The 19,576-nt window shown below is 35.3% G+C and overlaps 1 protein-coding gene across 1 annotated transcript in view; it reads left to right on the top strand.

Annotated features, from left to right (window-relative positions):
- VPS13B (vacuolar protein sorting 13 homolog B) overlaps positions 1–19,576 on the top strand; it is a 424,315-nt gene that overhangs the window by 200,320 nt on the left and 204,419 nt on the right. The window contains exons 21-22 of the mRNA XM_008924039.2: positions 2,308–2,435; positions 10,376–10,610. Coding sequence (XP_008922287.1) covers positions 2,308–2,435; positions 10,376–10,610 — 363 coding nt within the window. The remainder of the gene's footprint in view (positions 1–2,307; positions 2,436–10,375; positions 10,611–19,576) is intronic.

The following is a 19,576-nucleotide window of genomic DNA, read 5'->3' as shown; positions in this document are numbered from 1 at the left end:
TCATCTACTGATGTCCTTGCCCAACAGGGAATTAAGGTATTGTTCTGTCCCAACATCCCTTCAGGCAAAACTCTGGGATTTACCAAGGCAGGAAAAAAATTAACAGAAGACTTCTTTCTTCTGTTCTCTTCAGGAGTTACTTTTATGCTTGTTTCTTCTTTCCCCTATGTGACACACTTCTTATTTCTTTTCTATTTTCCATGATTTCTGATTGAATAGTTCCTTATCTCTGTGGGGTTTTGAGACTTCCTTTTTTTTTTTTTTTTTTTTTTTTTGTCTTTTGGTTGAGCATGAGGGGTTACAGTGAGGCTATTTACTATCATGGATATTCCTGGAATTTTTATCAGCTTTGCAGGTTTCAGTTACACATATGAAGAGAAACAAGTGGTACTTTAGTCAGCAAATTTTATTTTTAATTCACAGATTGTTGTTTCTGGCTACTCCCCTAAATGAGAGAGAATTAGCAGAGTGTTTCCCTGCAAATAAAACATAGAAGATTGGAACAAAACCTAGCTTTAAATCCCACTCATGAGGGATGTACTTGTTCAGTGATATAGGATGTTGACAGTCGTTGCTGATTGCATTATAGAATGTGTTGGTTTCCATTGTATTTATCTATTCATCCTGACCTGAAGCATCCTACCTGTGAAATTTCCAGAGTCTCCCAGTGACTTTGTATAATGTTCTCAGCCTTATCCACACTTGTGATATAGAGTTCTGTGCTTCAAAAACTCCTTTATCTTAATATTTCTTGGTACTCAAGCTGTTCCTAATTCTTACCTTGTAGTATGTGTAGTGTAGGGCCTACCTACAAAGAAGATGGTGTGAACTGAGGTAGAGTTAGAAGTTAAAGCAGAACAACTGTTCTTCACTGAGTGTCTGTTTGAACTGAATCCATTCATACTGGGGAAGGAAGACTTATTTCATGGCATAAGTGTCCATGTGAGGAGGTATTATGAAACAGTTACAGCATACTGCTTTTCCATATGAACAATTTACATGTTTGTCTCTCCAGCATAACCGACAACAAACCATCATGAAATGTCACAGGTTTTACATTCTCATGGGCCAGTTTTCATTCCTTATCCTTCTAAGATATCCGTAATTGGAGTCAGGAATATCTGAGAGGATTTTTTCTAGAATAATAATCAAATCTAGTCTTGACAGGGAAAGTGTCACAAATTCATTCTTCCTGTGGCATTAACACTGCACGCTCTTGGCAGAAATTCACCTCTTAGATGTTAGTTTTAAATCTCTGCATGTTTCATTGCATGATTAAACTGATTGACGACTCAGTGATGCATATCAAGGAGCTTATATTTTTGCTCACCTGAGTTCAGTTGATAGCATAATTTTGTTTGAAGAATTTTTCTCTAATTTGCATGCTACAGATTTCTTTTAGCTCTATAATTGATAGACATAAATTGTCATACCTGTGCTGATCTCGATTTAGTTTAAATTTAAGTCATGAAGATCTCATAATTTATTCCTGCAGTTTTGTCAGTTCAACAACATGTAGGCCAAATCTAGAAATGTTTAAGAAACTGACAATAGTTTGGTGGGTATCCCAAAACATAAGGAGAAGGATATTCAGTAGAAGATGTCAGAAAGAACTATGCACCACTCAGTCTTCTTGTAAAGTTATACTATGCTCATATTCAATTTAATGCTTCTGTTATGTTAAATATTTTCATGTTATGAAATAATTAACAATTTAAGAAAATTTCTCTTTTTACTAGAAAAATTGAATTTTACTGAAATATTTCATACCTTTAATCTTGACAAAGTAAGAAAATGGTTTAATTTTTATGCCTTTTTTTTGAAACATAGGCAAGTTTTTTAATGGAATTTTTTTAGAAAACGAAATAAAGGCTGTAATTTAATATGGGCTGTCTTTCACTTCTTACAATTTTAGAAAGGTGAAACCTTTAGATGACACTGGTATGTGAAAACCTCTGGGATTTCTGTTCCATCACCGAATAGGTTATCACACTTTGCAAATTATCTTAATTTGTTTAGGGCAAACATTCTTCATAATAGTTTTGTAGCAGTTTATATTAAAAAAGTTTAAGCCTTTAATTTCATTGCATTGCATTGCATTTCTCATGAGGCTTAACCAATACAGTTGTATTGCCAGGTTTAAAAACAGTAATAGAGACATTATTATCATGTCCACAGTGAGATATACATAGTGAGAAAAAAATCTCTTCTAGAATTTTAAATAAATAATCTTTTTCATTGCTCATCAGTAAGTATATTATTTAGTTAGATATTCTTTTTGTAACTGAGTTTTGTTGTTTGCATTAGAATCTCGTCCTTTGTCACTTCCTGTGAAAACCATGCTGAACTCATCTGAAAGTTGCAGAAGTCCTGAGGAAAGAATGAAGGAATTTATTGGAATAGTGTGGAATGCAGTTAAGTGCCTTACACTTCAGGTAAGATGAAAAGGAAGTGAAAAAAAAACTATGTCTTTCCAAACTTTATGATACGTTTTATGCATCCTAGTGCTTTTTATTAGAGGGTTTTTAAAGGAGCTCTTAGTTTTATTGTCTTATTTCAGTAGTTTCAAAGTCTGAGAGAATGAAAAATAAAGTACAGATTTTGGGTAAATTAAGAAAAGAATGCTTTAGATTTAGAATATTGGGTTTTGAAATACTTTGTTGTATTCAAGGGAAAGATTCTTAAAAAAAATATATGAAGAAAAATTGCTTGTCACACTTTTCTGTATTATAAGCATAAATATACACCTTTGTATCTGTAGTTAGATTTGAAGATTGCCTTCTTTTCTAAAAATATTTGAGGAAAGCATATACAATAAATACTTTCTCAGGGTGTATGATACAATATGCTCTTATACAGTGAAGGCTCAGCAGCTTACTTGTCTACCTTGTCAAAAAGGACAAGTAGTTGGCTGCTCGGATTAAAGCATTTTGTTTTATACTGCTCTAGATGGTGGTTGCTGATCAGTAAGAGCAGGCTATTCATGTAGCAGTATTGATGCTGTGTTAGAAGTCCACTGTTAAGATTGCATGAACAAATATTGGATCGCTTAGAAATGCTAGAATTAAGACTGTTCCCAGTACTTATCGAGTGCTTGCTGGGAAATAACCCTAATTCAGAACTACTATAACCTGTGCCGTTTGAACCATGCATTCTATGGGTTTGGTATTTTATGGTACACCAGTATATAGTACCAAAACTGGTTTTGTTTAAAAAAGAAAAAAAATCACGAGAAACCCCAATATTATAGAAAGTAATCACTGAATACCTGTTCCTTCTTCCTACCAAGAAATATATTTATTTATATACAGGCTCATCCCAGAACCTGTATCTGTGTTACTTCTTTTTCATGTAGAAAGGACTTACTATTCACAATATTAGGAAGTTTGAAAGTTCAAGTTTTGCCTGAGCAAGAACTTGAGACTTGTGACTCGACTGCAGAACATCATGAAGTTGAGGAGATGCTTCCTATTAACTCTGTTTAGTTTTCAGCCATATCTTTCATCATTGTTTCATGAGTATTTTGCTTGTTTTCCAGCTAAACAACCAGCTAAAAATGAAGTTTGCTTGTTACTAGATAGAAAAAAAAGAAAGGTAATGGGTTTTTTTGTGGAGATGAAAGCTGGTGGCAGTGACAGGCACAGGTTTTCTCAGTGAGTAATTCATAATATATTGCTGCTCTGACCTAATTTATTCACAGATTAGAGCTAATACTGGCAGAGGGTTTTTTGTATTGGGTACTTTTTCTAGTATTTGAGGTTCTAGATTTATTTACTTTTTACAGGATTTTTTAGTAGAGTACTCGTGCTTTCTATTTTTATCATTATGACTATGAAATTATATTTTTAGTTTTTATGTATGTTGAAATTAAACACCCTTATGAATTGATACAGTACCTTACACACCTCTAGTGTGTTTCATCCTTGTGCTTTGATTGTACTTGGTAAAGAATTGGCCAGTATCTTGCTAGAAAGATACTGCATGTTATCACTGAAAAGTTTCAAGACTCCAAGGAAACCTTAGAGGAAAAGTTCAAGAAAGTGCTTCCACAAAAATATGCAGTAGTTCTTAGTAAAATATGAAGGATTTATAGATATGCTTGCTGTTCTTTTTATTACTGCTAGTAGTCCCTACATCTATTTTATTTAAATATGTTTTTCAAGACACAAATGCCATTTATATAGCTTGTTTCCTTCAATACCAGCCTAAATGGGAAATTCGTGGAAGGTGATATATAGAGGATAAGAAGATGAGGGTTATGACTGTTTTTCAATTCAATTTTATTTTATTAAACATAATGTGCATATTATTAAACACATATAAGTATATTTATAGGTTAAATTCATATAGATTTTCTGTATTTTATTATTATTTGGCATGAAAAAGGCAAATCTCTAGAATAATTTGTCTGGTTAAATGCTGGAGCACTTAGACTCTGTGGCTTTTTTTTTAAAGCTAATTTTTATGTTCCTGGATATTTTAGTAGTATCATTGTAGAACAGAAAAGTCTGTAGTTGTCATCAGATAAAACTGAACTTCATAACTTAAAATCATCAAAGGATTATTCTTTTAGTAGAAGTTTGAGTAAGTAAATGAGTTTGGAACCAAAGTAACTAGAAAGTTTATTTTGGATCCAAAGCTGGTACTTGCTTAGCCCTAGCCCTGGCTTGCTCTTGATAGAATATTGCATAAAGATTTTTGTGCATTGGAGTTGTGGTAAGCTATTAGTATGTAAGTTAGAAGACCTTCATACTTAACTATAAAAAATTGTTTTATTATTTAGTCGTTGTAGGATTTTATATGCAGCCTTGAAGTCTTTTTGGCAGTTACGCTGTATAGGAGAATAATACTCATTTTTCACATGTTCTTCATACTAATAGTTGCTAAAATTGTGAAGCAGTATAAACACAATTAATTTTAATTGGCTGTTAATGCAGAATTCCAGTGAGAACAATGAAGGATCTGTATTAAAAGTAAATGAATTAATGAGTAATGTTGCAATGAATGCCAACTAAATAAGAGTGTAATTGTTACTTATAAAACTTAGATATGCCACATGCCTTTAAATTCCCCTGAATTTATTTGAAAAAAAAAGTCTGTTCCCTGAAATTATTGAAAATAATATTTTCTTTAAAACATATAACTTGTACAAAATTTTTGTCAGAGTGAAGCATTGAAAGGCCAGAAAGGGAAGGATGGAATTGACAGCAGTTCCTGTTCTTTGAACAGTGTCTTTATCCAGGGCTCAAAAAGAGATTCTGTGACTTGTAACTTAGCAGTAACAGCTCACAGGAGTTATTCAGCAGTTATGAGATAGGATGATTTCTTAAGTTGGTTACTTACCACAAACCAACAAAAAATTGAGTTTTCCATAACTAAATAAAACCTTCTTAAAAGGTTTGAAACTTTTCTTAGAAAAAAACAGGAATACTATGTAGTACAAAGACACTGTGTTTTAAGTGGTCAAAGAAAATGCAGCTGATCCATATTATACTCGTTTTTATGTACAGGTAGCCTGCTCACTTAGTTCTCTTACTCATGTGTTCTACTTTCCATTTATATAATTTTTACTTTCTGTATAACTTCAAAACACAAATTTCTGTCCTGCTTTTTAAAATTCTGACAAATGGTGCGTCTCTGGCTCAACTGTGGATGGTCTAAATGGGTCGAACTAATTTGGATGTCAGAGTCTGAACTATGCTCTTATAACGCTGAGCACACCAGAACCCCTACCTGAGACGTGTAACAGTAGTTCTCGGCACTTTTGGGAGTCATTGCAAGATGATATTCTGTACTTGAAAGTCCCAGAAAAACACATTAGCCTTCCTGCCAAGAGCATATGTGGGATGATGAGGAGAGAGGCAACTTCTCAGGAGAGACACCCTTATACAAGTGTCACCTTGTAGAAAATCTTTGGTGCCTCTAATTATTTTATGTTACTATAAAATGTGGGTTATGGAAGGGAATCTCCTTATGGTATCACTACCATGAAAGACTGTAAAGACTCATGTACAACCTCTCTCTCTTTGTTGCACTTGTGCAGGATAACTGTGGCATGTCACTTGTTTTGTTTCCCTTCCACCCACTCTGCTCAGGAAGATCTAATTCTTTGGCAGTATTTATATCACTGTTCTCTCTAAAGAGCAACATTCTCTTTTTATAAAATATGAATTAAAAATACTCTTTTTTTTCAGTAACTTAATACTTTCCTCTTTATACAAAAGTCTTAAAGTCATTGGACTTTTTTAGGTTCATATATTAATAGAAGCATAGAGCAATATGCTTTGCATAGCTTTTAAAAACTAGAAGGGAAAATAGTGCTTACTTCATTGACTTATCATTAGTGTATGTTATTTAGCATGTATAGGCCTTGACATAATAGAAAAGAAAATAGGGGATGATCCTGTTTCAAGAATTTGTAATAATTCCTTCTCTTTAACACATGAATGTGTTCAGTATTGGCAAACGAACATGTTGCTACCAAAACTGAAATAAGATCCTTGAAACAGAAAGGATGTTGCCATGGAAAAATGAAGTAACACTCAGTGCAGCTGCGAAGCATTAATGAATAGGATATTTTTTTAAAAGATCATTTGTGTTTGGTGTGGCTTGGAGGGTCCCAACCAGATGGTTTCCATGAACAGGATCTGACCCCCAGCTTGAGGACTTCTTACTGGCAGATTACTTCATTTTCTTTCCCTTGGATTGTCAGATCCTTACATTAATGCAAGATTTACTGCTGCAGATTTATATTCAGTTACATAAATCAGTCACATCTTACATTAAATTCACAATTTTAGGCACACAATTTAACAGTTATTTAAAAAGTGTAAAAAGATTTATATGATAGCTTTAATATATACTATTAATGTAGTTTAATTTTAAGAATTTGGATTACATATATTTTAAAACACTTTCCGATTGGTGAAGCAATCTGTAGCTCACATTCTCGCATTTGTCCAACATATAATTCCATCATTTTAGGTGTACTCTTCATTCCTTTACTGGAATTTGTAAGTAGAGAGATCTCCCGATTCAGTAGGATAAACGTACACAAATTCCATTGAAGTTGATAATTGTGCATAAGCAGAATCTACCTCTGAGAAATTCAACAGGTGCTATTCAATTTTGCATTTTTTGGGTCCTTTTGCATACAAGTTATAAATTTCTTGTGTGATCATAATAATTGCATAATTTTCTCTAAAACGTGGAATTTTGCAACTTGGCAAAGTTCAATAGCAGTGTTCACTCTATCACTTACTACATGGGTGAAACATTGAAAGGAAAATAGAATAAATTTGGCATTATTTACATGGAGGCTGAAGACAAAAAACGGTGAGATAACCCTCCTGCTGAGTCATTCAGAGTGGACAGCCTTTCTTGCTTAAGCCTCTGATGGAGCTTAGGAGCAACTAGATCTGATCTTAGTCTCAAACCTGGACGACAGTTTATATCTGATTGAAAAATACAAAGAGTAAGGAAGTCCTCCCACTGAGTCACAACTTTCAGTGTTTAAGAGTCCTTACTTTCTAAGTGTCCTGATGGAACTTAGGTGCAGCTTGGTGTAATCTTAGACCATTGTCAAAGTCTGAGACTATGTCTAAAGGAATTAACTACATGGATTTCATTAGTATTAATTTAACATGCTATCAGCAGCTTACTGAGGATCTGTTGCAAATAAGGGATCTCTGTGCCTTGGGTACAGAAGGATCTTTCAGTCTCAGATCAAACACTCAAAACACTGGGAGGCTTCCCAGCCCAAAGGGAGAGTTAACTGGTGTGCAGTCCAGTTGCAATTTCAAGAAAACTTGACCCCATGCAGAGATCCGTTGTTTGTAGATGTCCCAGTTCAAGGAGACATCACTGCTGGGCAGCCATGCTGCCTGGCAGGGAGAGCTCAGAGGAGGTTCACTTAGTCTGCCTTTTTTATGGGATAAAGTGATTGGCTGGTAGTCAAATGGCATACAGTGGGAAGGGTGTGCAAGAGACTCCTTATATGCACAGCTTTCTTTGTTCCTGGATAACTGAGTCTTGGGAAAAACACCTACTATTCAAGTGTTAATTGTGTGATCAGAGTTCCAGGCATCCATACTCACTGGGTCACTCTGCCCTTTGTGGGTTTCCTGGAGGAGTTCTTGACCGGTCTGCAGAGGCCTTTACCTCCTTTGGAGCTTGTACTGAGCTGCTGCTGGTCTAGTTAAGGAGGTTGAATGCATATATCACACATATGGAGGGCCTGATGCTATTATGTAAAGCCCACCAAAACTCATGGCCCAACCCCATTCAGTTGTTTGAAAATAAATGACAAAGAGCTGCTTGTGTAAAAAAGGAATTTCCATCAGGAGTGTAAAGGAGCGAAACTGTTGTGATTCTACTTCAGTATTCTTGATAGGCAAGGTAAAATAAAACAAAAGTAATCTGAAGAACTTTTCTTTAGTACAAAGCTGTACTGAATTGTAAATGAAGTGCAAAAACTCTATACCAAGTACTGAGATCTCTTCTCAAGAGTGCTTTGTAAAATGTGTCCTGTAGATCCTGCTGCTCGTAATGTGACAAAGTATAGTATCTCTTCAAGTTGGTGAAATTTTTGGATTATTACTGCCACATGGTTTGTATATCCTGGCAGCATTTGATGTTAATCATCATGGAGATATATATATATATATATATATATATATGTATGTATATATGTATATATGAAGAATGGATGATTTTTTATAAATTGTTTACTCAGCAAATGCACAGATAAAACAACAGTTATACTGATCGTAAGTTCTTTTGTCATCGATTTATCATTATCCCACAATGGCTTGACCTGCAACGTATTACTAATAGACCAGAAAATCATCTAATGTGTCACTGTAAAAATCTTTGCAAATTGACACAATGACTAATTTACCATTTAAAAAAAAAGTCCAAATCTATTACATCTGTAACAATACACCCTGGCTTTTCATCCAGTATAAATAAAGTATACTCTGCAACCTTGGATCAATAAACTACTTATCAAAGATGTAATTAACTTCATTTTACAACTCAAACAGTTCTAAAACCAGAAACAAACACAGACTTCATGTAATAATGTATTTATTTTTGCAAAATTCTAGTTATATTTTTTTGCAGTGAATTCTTGTCAGTTTGTCTAAGCAAAAGAGCACAAAAATGCTGAAATAAAGATGAATATCTGTGTTCTCCTCGGTCGACTGGTAAAGTGCTTATGGTGGTGGGGAATTCAGCTCTATTGCAAATCACTATTGTGGTCTTGAGGGCCTAATATCCTTCAGGGGAGAGTATGAAGTACAAACCTTGGTTATGGCTTTTAAGCTGTGCTGTCTTTAATGATGTCAAATTAAAAGACTGTTATGTAAGTTTACAGCAAATAAATGTTTTAATCACGGCTACAAATAACATCTTGTCCAACATTTTGTATGCTAGACTTTTCCAAGCAATGCAAAGAAATGAACTGACTCACAGCTTGTATTTGCTTAACAAAGCATTCAAGTGTGCAGGCTGTTAGAGCTATTTGAAATCCAGGTGCCAGAATGGTATTTGCAAGAGCCAAGGAAGACTAACAGCCTGCAGCTTACACCAGCTCTCAGTGAAGAAGTTGTAATGAGTTGAGTTCTTGGTTTGGGCTCACTCAGCCTTGCTGGAAACTCGTAAGAAGGTGTCAAAATGGTCAGAAATGCTCCAGGGTAAAAATATTGCTTGAAAATATAGAATAGAAAAATGCTATTTCATATAAAAACGTATATGCTACTTCTCATTTGCAATGAAAACAAGACAAAAGCTGTATAAACTTTGCCAACCTCTCCATTTGTTTAAAAGTCATTTTTTCACTGAAGTTTGTATTTTTCCTGGTTTATCTAATGATTAACCTTTTTGTATATGCTCATTATTGTTGTCTGTTAAGTAAAGACAGAATTTTCCCTGAAACAGTTCTGTATAAAAAGTAACAGCATATAAAATGTTGACTAGTTCCAGAGACTTAGCTATTGCTAACAAAAGCTAATGAACTGCTAAAAGAGGAGGACTTTCTCAGCTTTATTGTGAGAACATTTTCTGACTCAATTACACTTGTAAAAAGCTGTTGAAATGTAGATATATGTATGTTCCCTTTATATGGCAGCACCTTTCTGATTAATTTACAGAGCAAAGTCATCCTTCTTCTCCCTTCCATAATCATAATTTACAAGAATATATTGTTTTCCAACATTTTGTGTCATCTTTCCTCTTAATTCAACTAAAAGTTAAGACTATTTTCAATCAGTTGTGATGGATGAATAACTTCAGATTTTGTACCAAGATGGATACTCTCCAGTGGTGGGGGGAAATAATCTATTTCTGAGGATCTTTCTTGGCTTTGTTTTTTCAGCTTGAAGTGCAATCTTGTTGTGTATTCCTTCCAAATGATAGCCTGCCTTCTCCAAGTACTATTGTATCGGGTGACATTCCTGGGACTGTGCGAAGCTGGTACCATGGGCAGGCCAATATGCCTGGCACACTTGTCGTCTGCTTGCCCCAGATAAAGGTTATGAGTGCTGGACACAAACACATGGAACCACTGCAAGAAATCCCATTTGTTGTGCTGAGACCCATCCTGGAAGAAGGTAGTGTGATAAACTCAAAAAACACTTACTCTTACTCTTTAATTTCCATTTTTTACTGTTGTGAAAATGATCTTCATTTTATTTTGAAAAATTCTGATTTTGTATTACTTTTTTTAGCAGTATGTTATGTAATATTGATGTCTAGAAATAGTAATTACAAGGTTTGCCCCATGGAAATCGGAGTGAAACTCATCATCAAAGAGCTACTTCCGTGATACGTTTGGTATGTTTGAAGCTAAAAACTTCAGAAGTGCAATCTTTACCCTTGTTAGTTTTATCATTCAAGTTGTTTCATAGCCAGCAACAATGATTCTGACACAGCAGGAGGCAGCAGTAAATTCTGAATTCCAAGACAGAATGGAGACAGGTTAGGAAAAAATTCTCATCCCACCAAGGTCTTGGATCTGAAATTCAGACTGGACATTAGTAAAAGATTGTTCACTGAGAGCTCCACAGGAAAGTGGTCGTGGCACCAAGCCTTTTAGACTTCAGGGTGCATTTGGACAATGCTTTCAGTCATATGATTTAATCTTAGGTAGTCCTGTGAAGAGCAGGGAGTTTCACCTTATGGGTCCCTTCCAACGTGAGATATTCTATGGTTCAGTGTAAGATGAGAAAATAAATTCATAAATATAACAGACTGTCAAAAGAAAATAATGAGACTTTAATGGTCATCATAATAGGCAACAGTTGTGTTCTCTGTTGTATCTTATGGATTGTAGAAAGGTTTTTGTAGAGATTTGAAGAAAAAAGTTGTGAAGGTTGAGAAAAAGTTCAGTAGTTCTTATTTGAAAAGCTAATCTTTGATAGGGACTTGAATTGTAGACCAGTTTGAGGAAAGAATCAGCCTTTAACATTCCAAACATTTCAAACTATGTTATTTAGAAAGAATTGTTGCTGTTTTGTGTATGAAGAGAGGGAGATGCAGTAATTGTTCCATTGGTTTTGTGACAGCATTTTCTGGGAAAATTATGCTGTTTTCTGCATACTTGTTGCTGAAATATAAACAATATAAAGGGTATGCTGTGAAAAATTAAGTCAAAAGCACATTCAAAAGCTAGTCCTGCTGCTGCCATCTGAAATTTGTTTGGATTTATAACACTGTCTTCTCCTTTTATTCTGCCATTTATATTGGACCCTTCTCCTCCTTTCTGTAATTTTCCTTAACTCACAGCAGCAGAAATAAAAGTGTCGTTTTTAATATTGAAAGTCATATTAGAGATACTGCCATATGAAAATTTAAAAAAAAAAAAGTAAAAAAGAGGGAGAGAAAGGTATATGTGTTTTTCCTAATAACTTTCAGTAGGAATGATCTAATTTGCTAAGCATAGTGACAGATAGAAGAAAAATTGAACCAAAGTCTTTTTTTCATTTTAAACTGATGATGTAATTTAAGCCATTTATGAAAGTAAGAAGTCATTTGAATTTTGTCAGACCAAGATTTGAAGGAAAGATCCTAGTGAGAGAAAAGAATCTCCCTGTTTGGGATAAAGCCTATAGTAAGGAATTTATTTGTGTGTGGCTTTGTGCTCTGGGAATAATGCCAAACAGAAGTTCTCACAATCTAGATATTTTTGATTCTCTAATGGAGCCATTGCCTTCTCCCATGCCAAAACTCCCTCTTAAACAGGTTCTTAAAAAAATTTTTAAAAACATTAAAGTCCTTTCCTTCGCTCTTTTCCTTGTAAAGGTAAATAATTTTAATGGACTTTTATTGTAAGAGTCTCTTAATTTGTTTTCTGTCTTTGAACAAGACTTCAGGGACATACCCTCATTCTTAAGACATGTTGCCATCTCTCTGAAATTATGTGTATTCAACGTTGCTTTTCCTGGTAACTATTTTTTGAATCATTCCTTCTTATATAAAAATGTATAAGTAAAAGGCTTGTTCAGAAGGATACATTGTTACTTTTAAGAAAGCAGTGTGCTCACTTATGTATTTTTCTTATTACAAGAAAAACTAAAAAAGGAGGAAAAGAGAGCATAGTCGTACTCTCATTTGGGGATATTTCAGCCCACTCACTGATGCTTATTGACCCCAAGATGTCACCTTACTGTAAAAATAGTTTATACATTATCCCACAATCAGGTCTTTGTATTTTATTTTTTTTTCAGAATTCTGATAAATTTCTTTTCTGGGGTAATTGTAGTTTATAGGAACGTTTAAAAGAATGTTTTAAGCATGTCACTTTAATTCAGAAACATAATATAGGTCAGTCATACTGAACAAGTAAGTAATCCATAAGTTGATTTATCTATGTAAAGAATGAGATATTTCTTTGCACTTCTGTGCAAAGGGGATCCAAGGTGAGATTGTCCAAACCCTGCTCAGTCACTTCTTGAAAGCCTGCACATCCCTAAGGGGGTTGTTCCAGTGAATGATTGTTCTTACTGTAAATACTTTCCTATATCAAGATAAAACCTCTCCCAGTGCAACTTTTACCTTTTCCCCTCTTGCCTGTCTTCTCTGTTTTGGCACTTTGCGAAGAGGAGGGCCCTCTGTCCCATTTGTAGCTGCTCTTTAAGTATAATAGTTACTAAAAAGAAACTAAATAGTTAGAAATCAGTTTAAGCAAAACAAATGTTTAGAGAAGAGCTTTACAGAGCGAGTTGTGACTTTTTGTGTACATCCAACTTGAAGCACTTGACAATTCATCTGTATAGTCTGTAAGTCCCAATGTACATTGATAAGATAAAATGTGGTAAAAGTAGCTGAACAACATATGTTGTTATGATCAGGATTTCTGGGCTGCTAAGTGACCTTCCAAAAATTTAAACTCTTATAACAGGAAAATAAATTGAAACATGAAGGTAACTAAAATTTTGCTTTGGGTAAATCCTTGTTTTAAACTAGTAATGAAAAGTTTTTTGGCATTGATGAAATCCACCTGTGCTTAGAAATTTACACTTTGAATTATTTTAGTTACTGATTTTTTTAATAATATTAATTATTGTTAATATAATAATGTTCCTCTTTGGGTTCACACCAGTGACTTTTATGAATCCATCTCTGTAAAAATGTTTGTGTCAGATACAGAAAGATGCAGATCTTTAGGTAAGACAGAATAAAATACTTTCTAGAAAGCAGAGTTCAAAATATCTTAAAATTGCTGTAGATATTGCTAGATATCATATTTATGTTCTCATATGAATAGCAGTATACTGACAGTCATATGAATCATTGTATTCTAAATATTTAAATCTGAGAGATGGCTTTATGTTTAAACTCAATAATTTGTCAAGTGACTTGCAGGGAAATAGGAAATTAGGGTTTCTAATCTTAGTGTGTGAATTAAGTATAATGAAATGTATTGATCATAAACTACTACAGTATAGTACAATCACATAGATTTCATCCTGAAAAAAAGCAGTTAAATATTTAAAGTAGGGCAGCAGTATGTTCGCATTCTTAGAAGTTATCATCTTACGTTAGATTTAAAAAATGTTCAACTTAAAATTTACAGTAATTATTTTTTCAGTTGTTGTATTTAAGATAAATATTATTAAAATAATGTACTGTTTCATAGAGTGGTTTGTGTTTGAAGGGACCTTAAAGATCATCTAGTCTCAACCCTTCTGCCATGGGCAGGGACATCTCCCAGGTTGCCCAGGACACCGTCCAACCTTGTCTTGAACACTTCCAGGGATGGGGCATCCACAACTTCTCTGGGCAACCCATTCCAGTACCTTAATGCCTTCATAGTGCATAATTCCTTCGTCATATCTAATCTAAACCTGCCCTCTTTCAGTTTATTTGAGTTTATATTCACTGTCACCGTTTATAAAATATGATAATTACTTTATTCAACTTACCTGTTATGGTATTGACCTTATAAAATTAGTTCTCACATTTGAGAACTGGGGATTCTGCAGCTCTAGAGCTGCTTCCCTGTTCCATGACTGGGAGGAAGTACAAGTGACCTAACATGGAGTGTCTGCATATCTTTTTTTAAACATTGCATGTCACATGAGAATGAGGGCATTGGAAATCCATGTGAAGACCAGTGTGAGTACAGAAAGAGAAATGAGGATAGGGTAGTCAGGATGCTTTTTGAAGATTCCAAAAGAAACCATTAGCAAGTCTGGGAATAGATCCTAGAGCATATGCATGCTAAAGCTTTCATGATCACTCTCATATCATTACTAATTTTAAACAAGCAAAATTTCTCTTTTGTAGAACTGTCAACCTTCTATACACAACATCGTGTACAACTGCCACTTCTGCAATCTGGTTTTTAAAATAAAGAGAAGTGCCATTAAAAAATGAGAGCAAACACATAATTTTTAGTAGTTAGGTACATTTATCGATGTTATATGTCATGCATATGAAAAGTCTTATTATGAGCATTACCGATTAACTCCAGCAAAGAAACAAAGTGCATCAGTAATTACCAGAGAAAGTGCTTGCACATAGCAAAATTCTTTATTTATATATTGGAAAAATAACTCAAACACTCTATAGTAAGGGAGTCTTGCTAAACAATTGCAAATAGCAGACAAGTGATGAATGCCAGTTCTTTGAAAATTGTCTGATAATTGGGTTAGTCCGTTATCTATGCCAAATATCTAAAAGTGGTATTTATAAATTTAAGAAGTTATAAAGACAATTGAAATAGCTTAATAAATAAATTTTCAAATACAAATCAGTGATGATGCTCTAAGAAATTAAAAATAAGGATTTATGATAGCGGTGGATCAGGAGTTAACCAGAATCTTCAACCATAGCAGGGGTCTTTCATGTGTATATTTTATAATCTTGTCATAAGAGATAAGGAGTGTGCTCTGGTTCCACTGAAGGCATTGCCAGGTTTAATTATATTCCAGAGTAAATGAATCTCATCAATTAGATGACAAAATAACAGTAGACATGGATGGGAAGATTAGATGTAGAGAAAATACCTACCAAGTGTGGCACTGACTTTTCCTTCCTTCCTACCAGTAAATCATTCTTGCAATCTTAGAAAAATCCTACAAGTGATGTTGCTTTTAATGTGTAGACCCTTTGAATTAGTTTTTTTAATTGTTTCACAAAAGAAATTTGCAAACGAGTGCAAGTTTTTTTACAAAAAATAAGACATAGGTACAACAACAAAACAAGGATTTTTCAGGTGGGCAGTTCCAGTATAATGTTAGAATGGGCACATAATGTATATGGAGCTGAAGAAGAGGTAATTGATGACATTAGGGGGAATTTTATGGTTGTAAATTCACCATATCTTTACTACAATGGTTTTTTTAACATACTGTGGTTTCATTGATAAATTTTATTGGTTTTTTCCTTTTCAGGTAGATAGTGTGCGCAGCCTAGTAGAGCTAACATTCAGTTTTTTCCTTAGATATTCTTTCTTTCTAATCCATGAAATATAAACTATGTGAATTTACTGTGGTGGTCACAGAGAAAAACAAAATTCATGAGTAGTAATTAGAAACATGTCATCAGGGTTGACTTTGCATTTGAAATTTTTCCATCTATTACAATTAATATTTTGTATTTCTTGGCTGACAGAACTTGGAAAAAAACACAAATTAACTGCCTCAAGACTTTTAATCTGAAAACTTTCCAAAATATTTTCAAGTTACTTTGAGCTGAATTCTTCAGAATGTAATAGCTTCAAAATAAACTCCTAAAGTGTTCAGGTTGTGCTTAGGGTGAGACACACAGACTTTTCTGATATATACTCCTGACCATATAAATTTATTGCTGATGCCACCTATGGAAGAAACAATAAAATACATAAATAAACAATAAAATAGAATAAAAGTCTTACTAAAATAATATGGCAAAAAGATGTTGGAATCCAGCTTTATTTTAATTTCAAAACTCTTCTAATTTCTTTAAATAATCACAGTTAACAGTTTGTCCTATTTCTTGGTGTTCTGATTTCTCAGCAGGACAGTACTGACTGTAGGCCACACCAGAAAGCAAACACACTCTCCATATATTGTTTAAAAACACTGGTTTGAATTTTTACTGTCCTGTGAGACTCCAATGGGCCCATTCCAGTGCATATTTGTATTTGTCTGCCATTTTCTCCTCTGATTCTCAAGACCAGCTCCCATGCTTCTGGAGTATTAGACTGACTTGGACTCATGTCTTCAGGCTCAAATCTTGAAAAAAAAAACCCTCATACCCAATAACTTTCTGAATTGTCATATAGGAAGAATTTTTGTCCTCTTCATCCAGATGAATGTTTTCTGTACAAAGAAGAAGACTGTTTCAGGCAAGGCTGAGGCTTGTGGATGCTCACTGGTCTGCTGTGTTTGGATCTAAGACTGCCTCCAGCTGCTTTTATGGTACTTTATATTGGGACAGGCAGTTTCTCTTGGTGAATTGAAAATTGAGTATGCTGGGCACAGACTCTCTGTTAAGTTGCAACAAAAAGACCCAACTTCCTCAGCAGAAATCTGATAAATGGAATGAAGACTTTTCTTTAAAGAAAAGAAAAGAAAACAACAACAACAGCAAAATAACAAAGCCCCCCTAAAATACTATGTTCTTACCCTTTTGAAGAGCAAAAACCCATGTCTGTTTCAGGTAAAGTGAGGATTACCCACATACCTTTCATTGACTTATTTTCCTCACTTCTTTTGAGCATTCGTTGGGTTTTGACTTAGTGTTTCTCCAAAAGCCTAACTTTTTTCTCTGGGACCTGGTTATCATATGTGAAAATGTATCAGGTTTACATGGCAAGGTTTTGGTAGCATGGTGGACTTCTGTGAGAACGTGCCAGAAGCTTTCCTGATGTCTAACAGAGCCAATTTGAACCAGCTCCAGATGGACCCACTGCTGATCAAGGCTGAGCCCATCAGACATGGCGGTAGCACCTCTGGATAATATATGTAAGAGTGAAAAAAAATGGCTGTGCCACAATAACTAGGAGAGGGGAGCGAGAACATGTGTGAGAAACAAATCTGTGGACACCAAGGTCAAAGAAGAAGGGAGGGGAGAAGGTGCTTCAGTAAAGGGTTGCCTGTGGTGAAGATCATGGTGACAACACAGGTTGTCCCCCTGTAGTCCATGAGGGTCTGTAGTGGAGAAGATATCCATCCTGCAGCTCATGGAGGACCCCGCCACACCAGAGCAGGTAGATGAGTACTGAAGGAGGCTGTAACCACTTGGAGTGCCCTTGCTGGAGCAGGCTTGTGGCAGGACCTGTGAACCTATGGAGAGAGGAGCTGTAATGGTTTTGTATTTAGGACTTCCTTCCTGGTTGCCAGGAAGGAAGGAAGGAAGTAGCCCATCCTATTCTTTTACATAATCCAACATATAAATAGACGGAGAGAGAAGCCTCTTCCTCTCTTCCCTTGCGGTGGCTCTGGAGGTGCAGGTTCCCTGCTGTCGGTTCTGCTGTGTGGGAGAGTGGGGCCTGGTGAGGCCTCGTGGACCTTGGGAGGTGGAGGGTGCTGACAGTCATTCAGTGCAATTTCTGTTGTCCCAAGGAAAGTAGTAAGATATTCTCTTGCTAATTTTTTAGTTCGCTAGATTCTGAGTTTTTGATTGTGCATTATCTGTTTTGTTTTTGCTCCTTCTTTTTTGTCCTTTTTTTCCCCCTTCCCTTTCCCTTTTAGGACTGTATATAGTATTTCAACTGTATATAACTACTATACGTAAATACATATATATTTTAATATAGTCCAGCTAGCCTGGATTTTTTTCATAGTTTTTTTTCTCTTTTGCTCTTTGCTGGAGGTTTTTGTGCTGGGTCCTGGGGACTTGGTGGGGAGCCAAATCAAAACTTAGACAGGAGCCTATGCTAGAGCAGGTTTTGCTGGCAGGGCTGTACCCCTTGGAAAGAATCCATACTGGAGCAGTTCATGAAGTCTGTGTGAAGAACCCACACTGGAGAAGTTTGTGGAAGACTATCACCCGTGGGAGGCAGTCCATGCTGGAGCAAGGGAAGAGTGTGAAGAGGAAGAAGCAGCAAAACCAACATGTGATGAACTCACCACAACCCCCCATTCCCTGTCCCCGTGTGCCACTCAAGAGGGAGAAAGTAGATAATTTGGGAATGAAGTTGAGCTCAGGAAGAGGGGAGGGGTGCAAGGAAGATGATTTTTGATTTGTTCTTATTTCCCTACTCTGGTGTTAACTGGCAATAAATTAACTTTCCAAGTCGATTCTGTTCTGCCTGTGACAGTAGCGGGTGAGCGATCTCTTCCTGTCCATACTCAACCTACAAGCCTTTGGTTATATTTTCTTTCCCTACTCCAGCTGAGTAAGGGAAGTGATAACAGTGGCTTTCTGGTAACAGTGGATTCCTGACATCCAGCCAGGGTCAACCCACCATAGGGATTCTGTTTCAGGTTGTGTAATCTGTGTAATCTATTGACTATCTAAAGAAAACTGATTGTATGGAAGCTGCTGGCATTTTGTTGTTCATCTGTACACTGCCAATTCCCTCGCTGATTATTCTTGATAATGATTCATGACAGTGTACCAGGTATTTCTCTGTGTAGGCTTCTTCCTAAATGTAAGAAATGAAGTGCTAAGTGTATGAATATAGCAATCTGTTTTTAGAAAATCCATCACCATTCTGTTCCCAGGAAGTGGAGGCAGTGGAAAAAGCTACGCTGTGATCAGTCTCATCTGAGCAGTGGCTCTGTGGCACCACTGTGTTGAGATGCAGGCTGTAGATTTTTGGAGGAAAGAATTCACTTTTTTTGTCTTAAAAACTGTAAATATATATAAGTATATAAGAGAAGGAACTGCCTCTGAACTGCATCCATATGCTGAAATAAGTGGGGAGTGGTTTCTAGATATTCGTCAGTTTGGGGAAAATTGCATGAAGCGAAAGGACTTCTTTAAGTACAATATTGTACATTTGTTCACAGTTTGGGTTAAAATTCCCAATGGATTTTAATTTTTTAAAAGTTGTAAAAAAATTATTGCTATTGTTTAGATTTTGAAATAGCATGGAATTGATGGTTGAATTATATTTGTGAGAGTTTGGGATCAGTTTAATGGT

This window comes from Manacus vitellinus, unplaced genomic scaffold (assembly GCF_001715985.3).
Source record: "Manacus vitellinus isolate BGI_N305 unplaced genomic scaffold, ASM171598v3 scaffold_1_pilon, whole genome shotgun sequence".
NCBI classification, from domain to species: Eukaryota; Metazoa; Chordata; class Aves; order Passeriformes; family Pipridae; genus Manacus; species Manacus vitellinus.
This window is presented reverse-complemented; position numbering and strand designations above follow the sequence as displayed.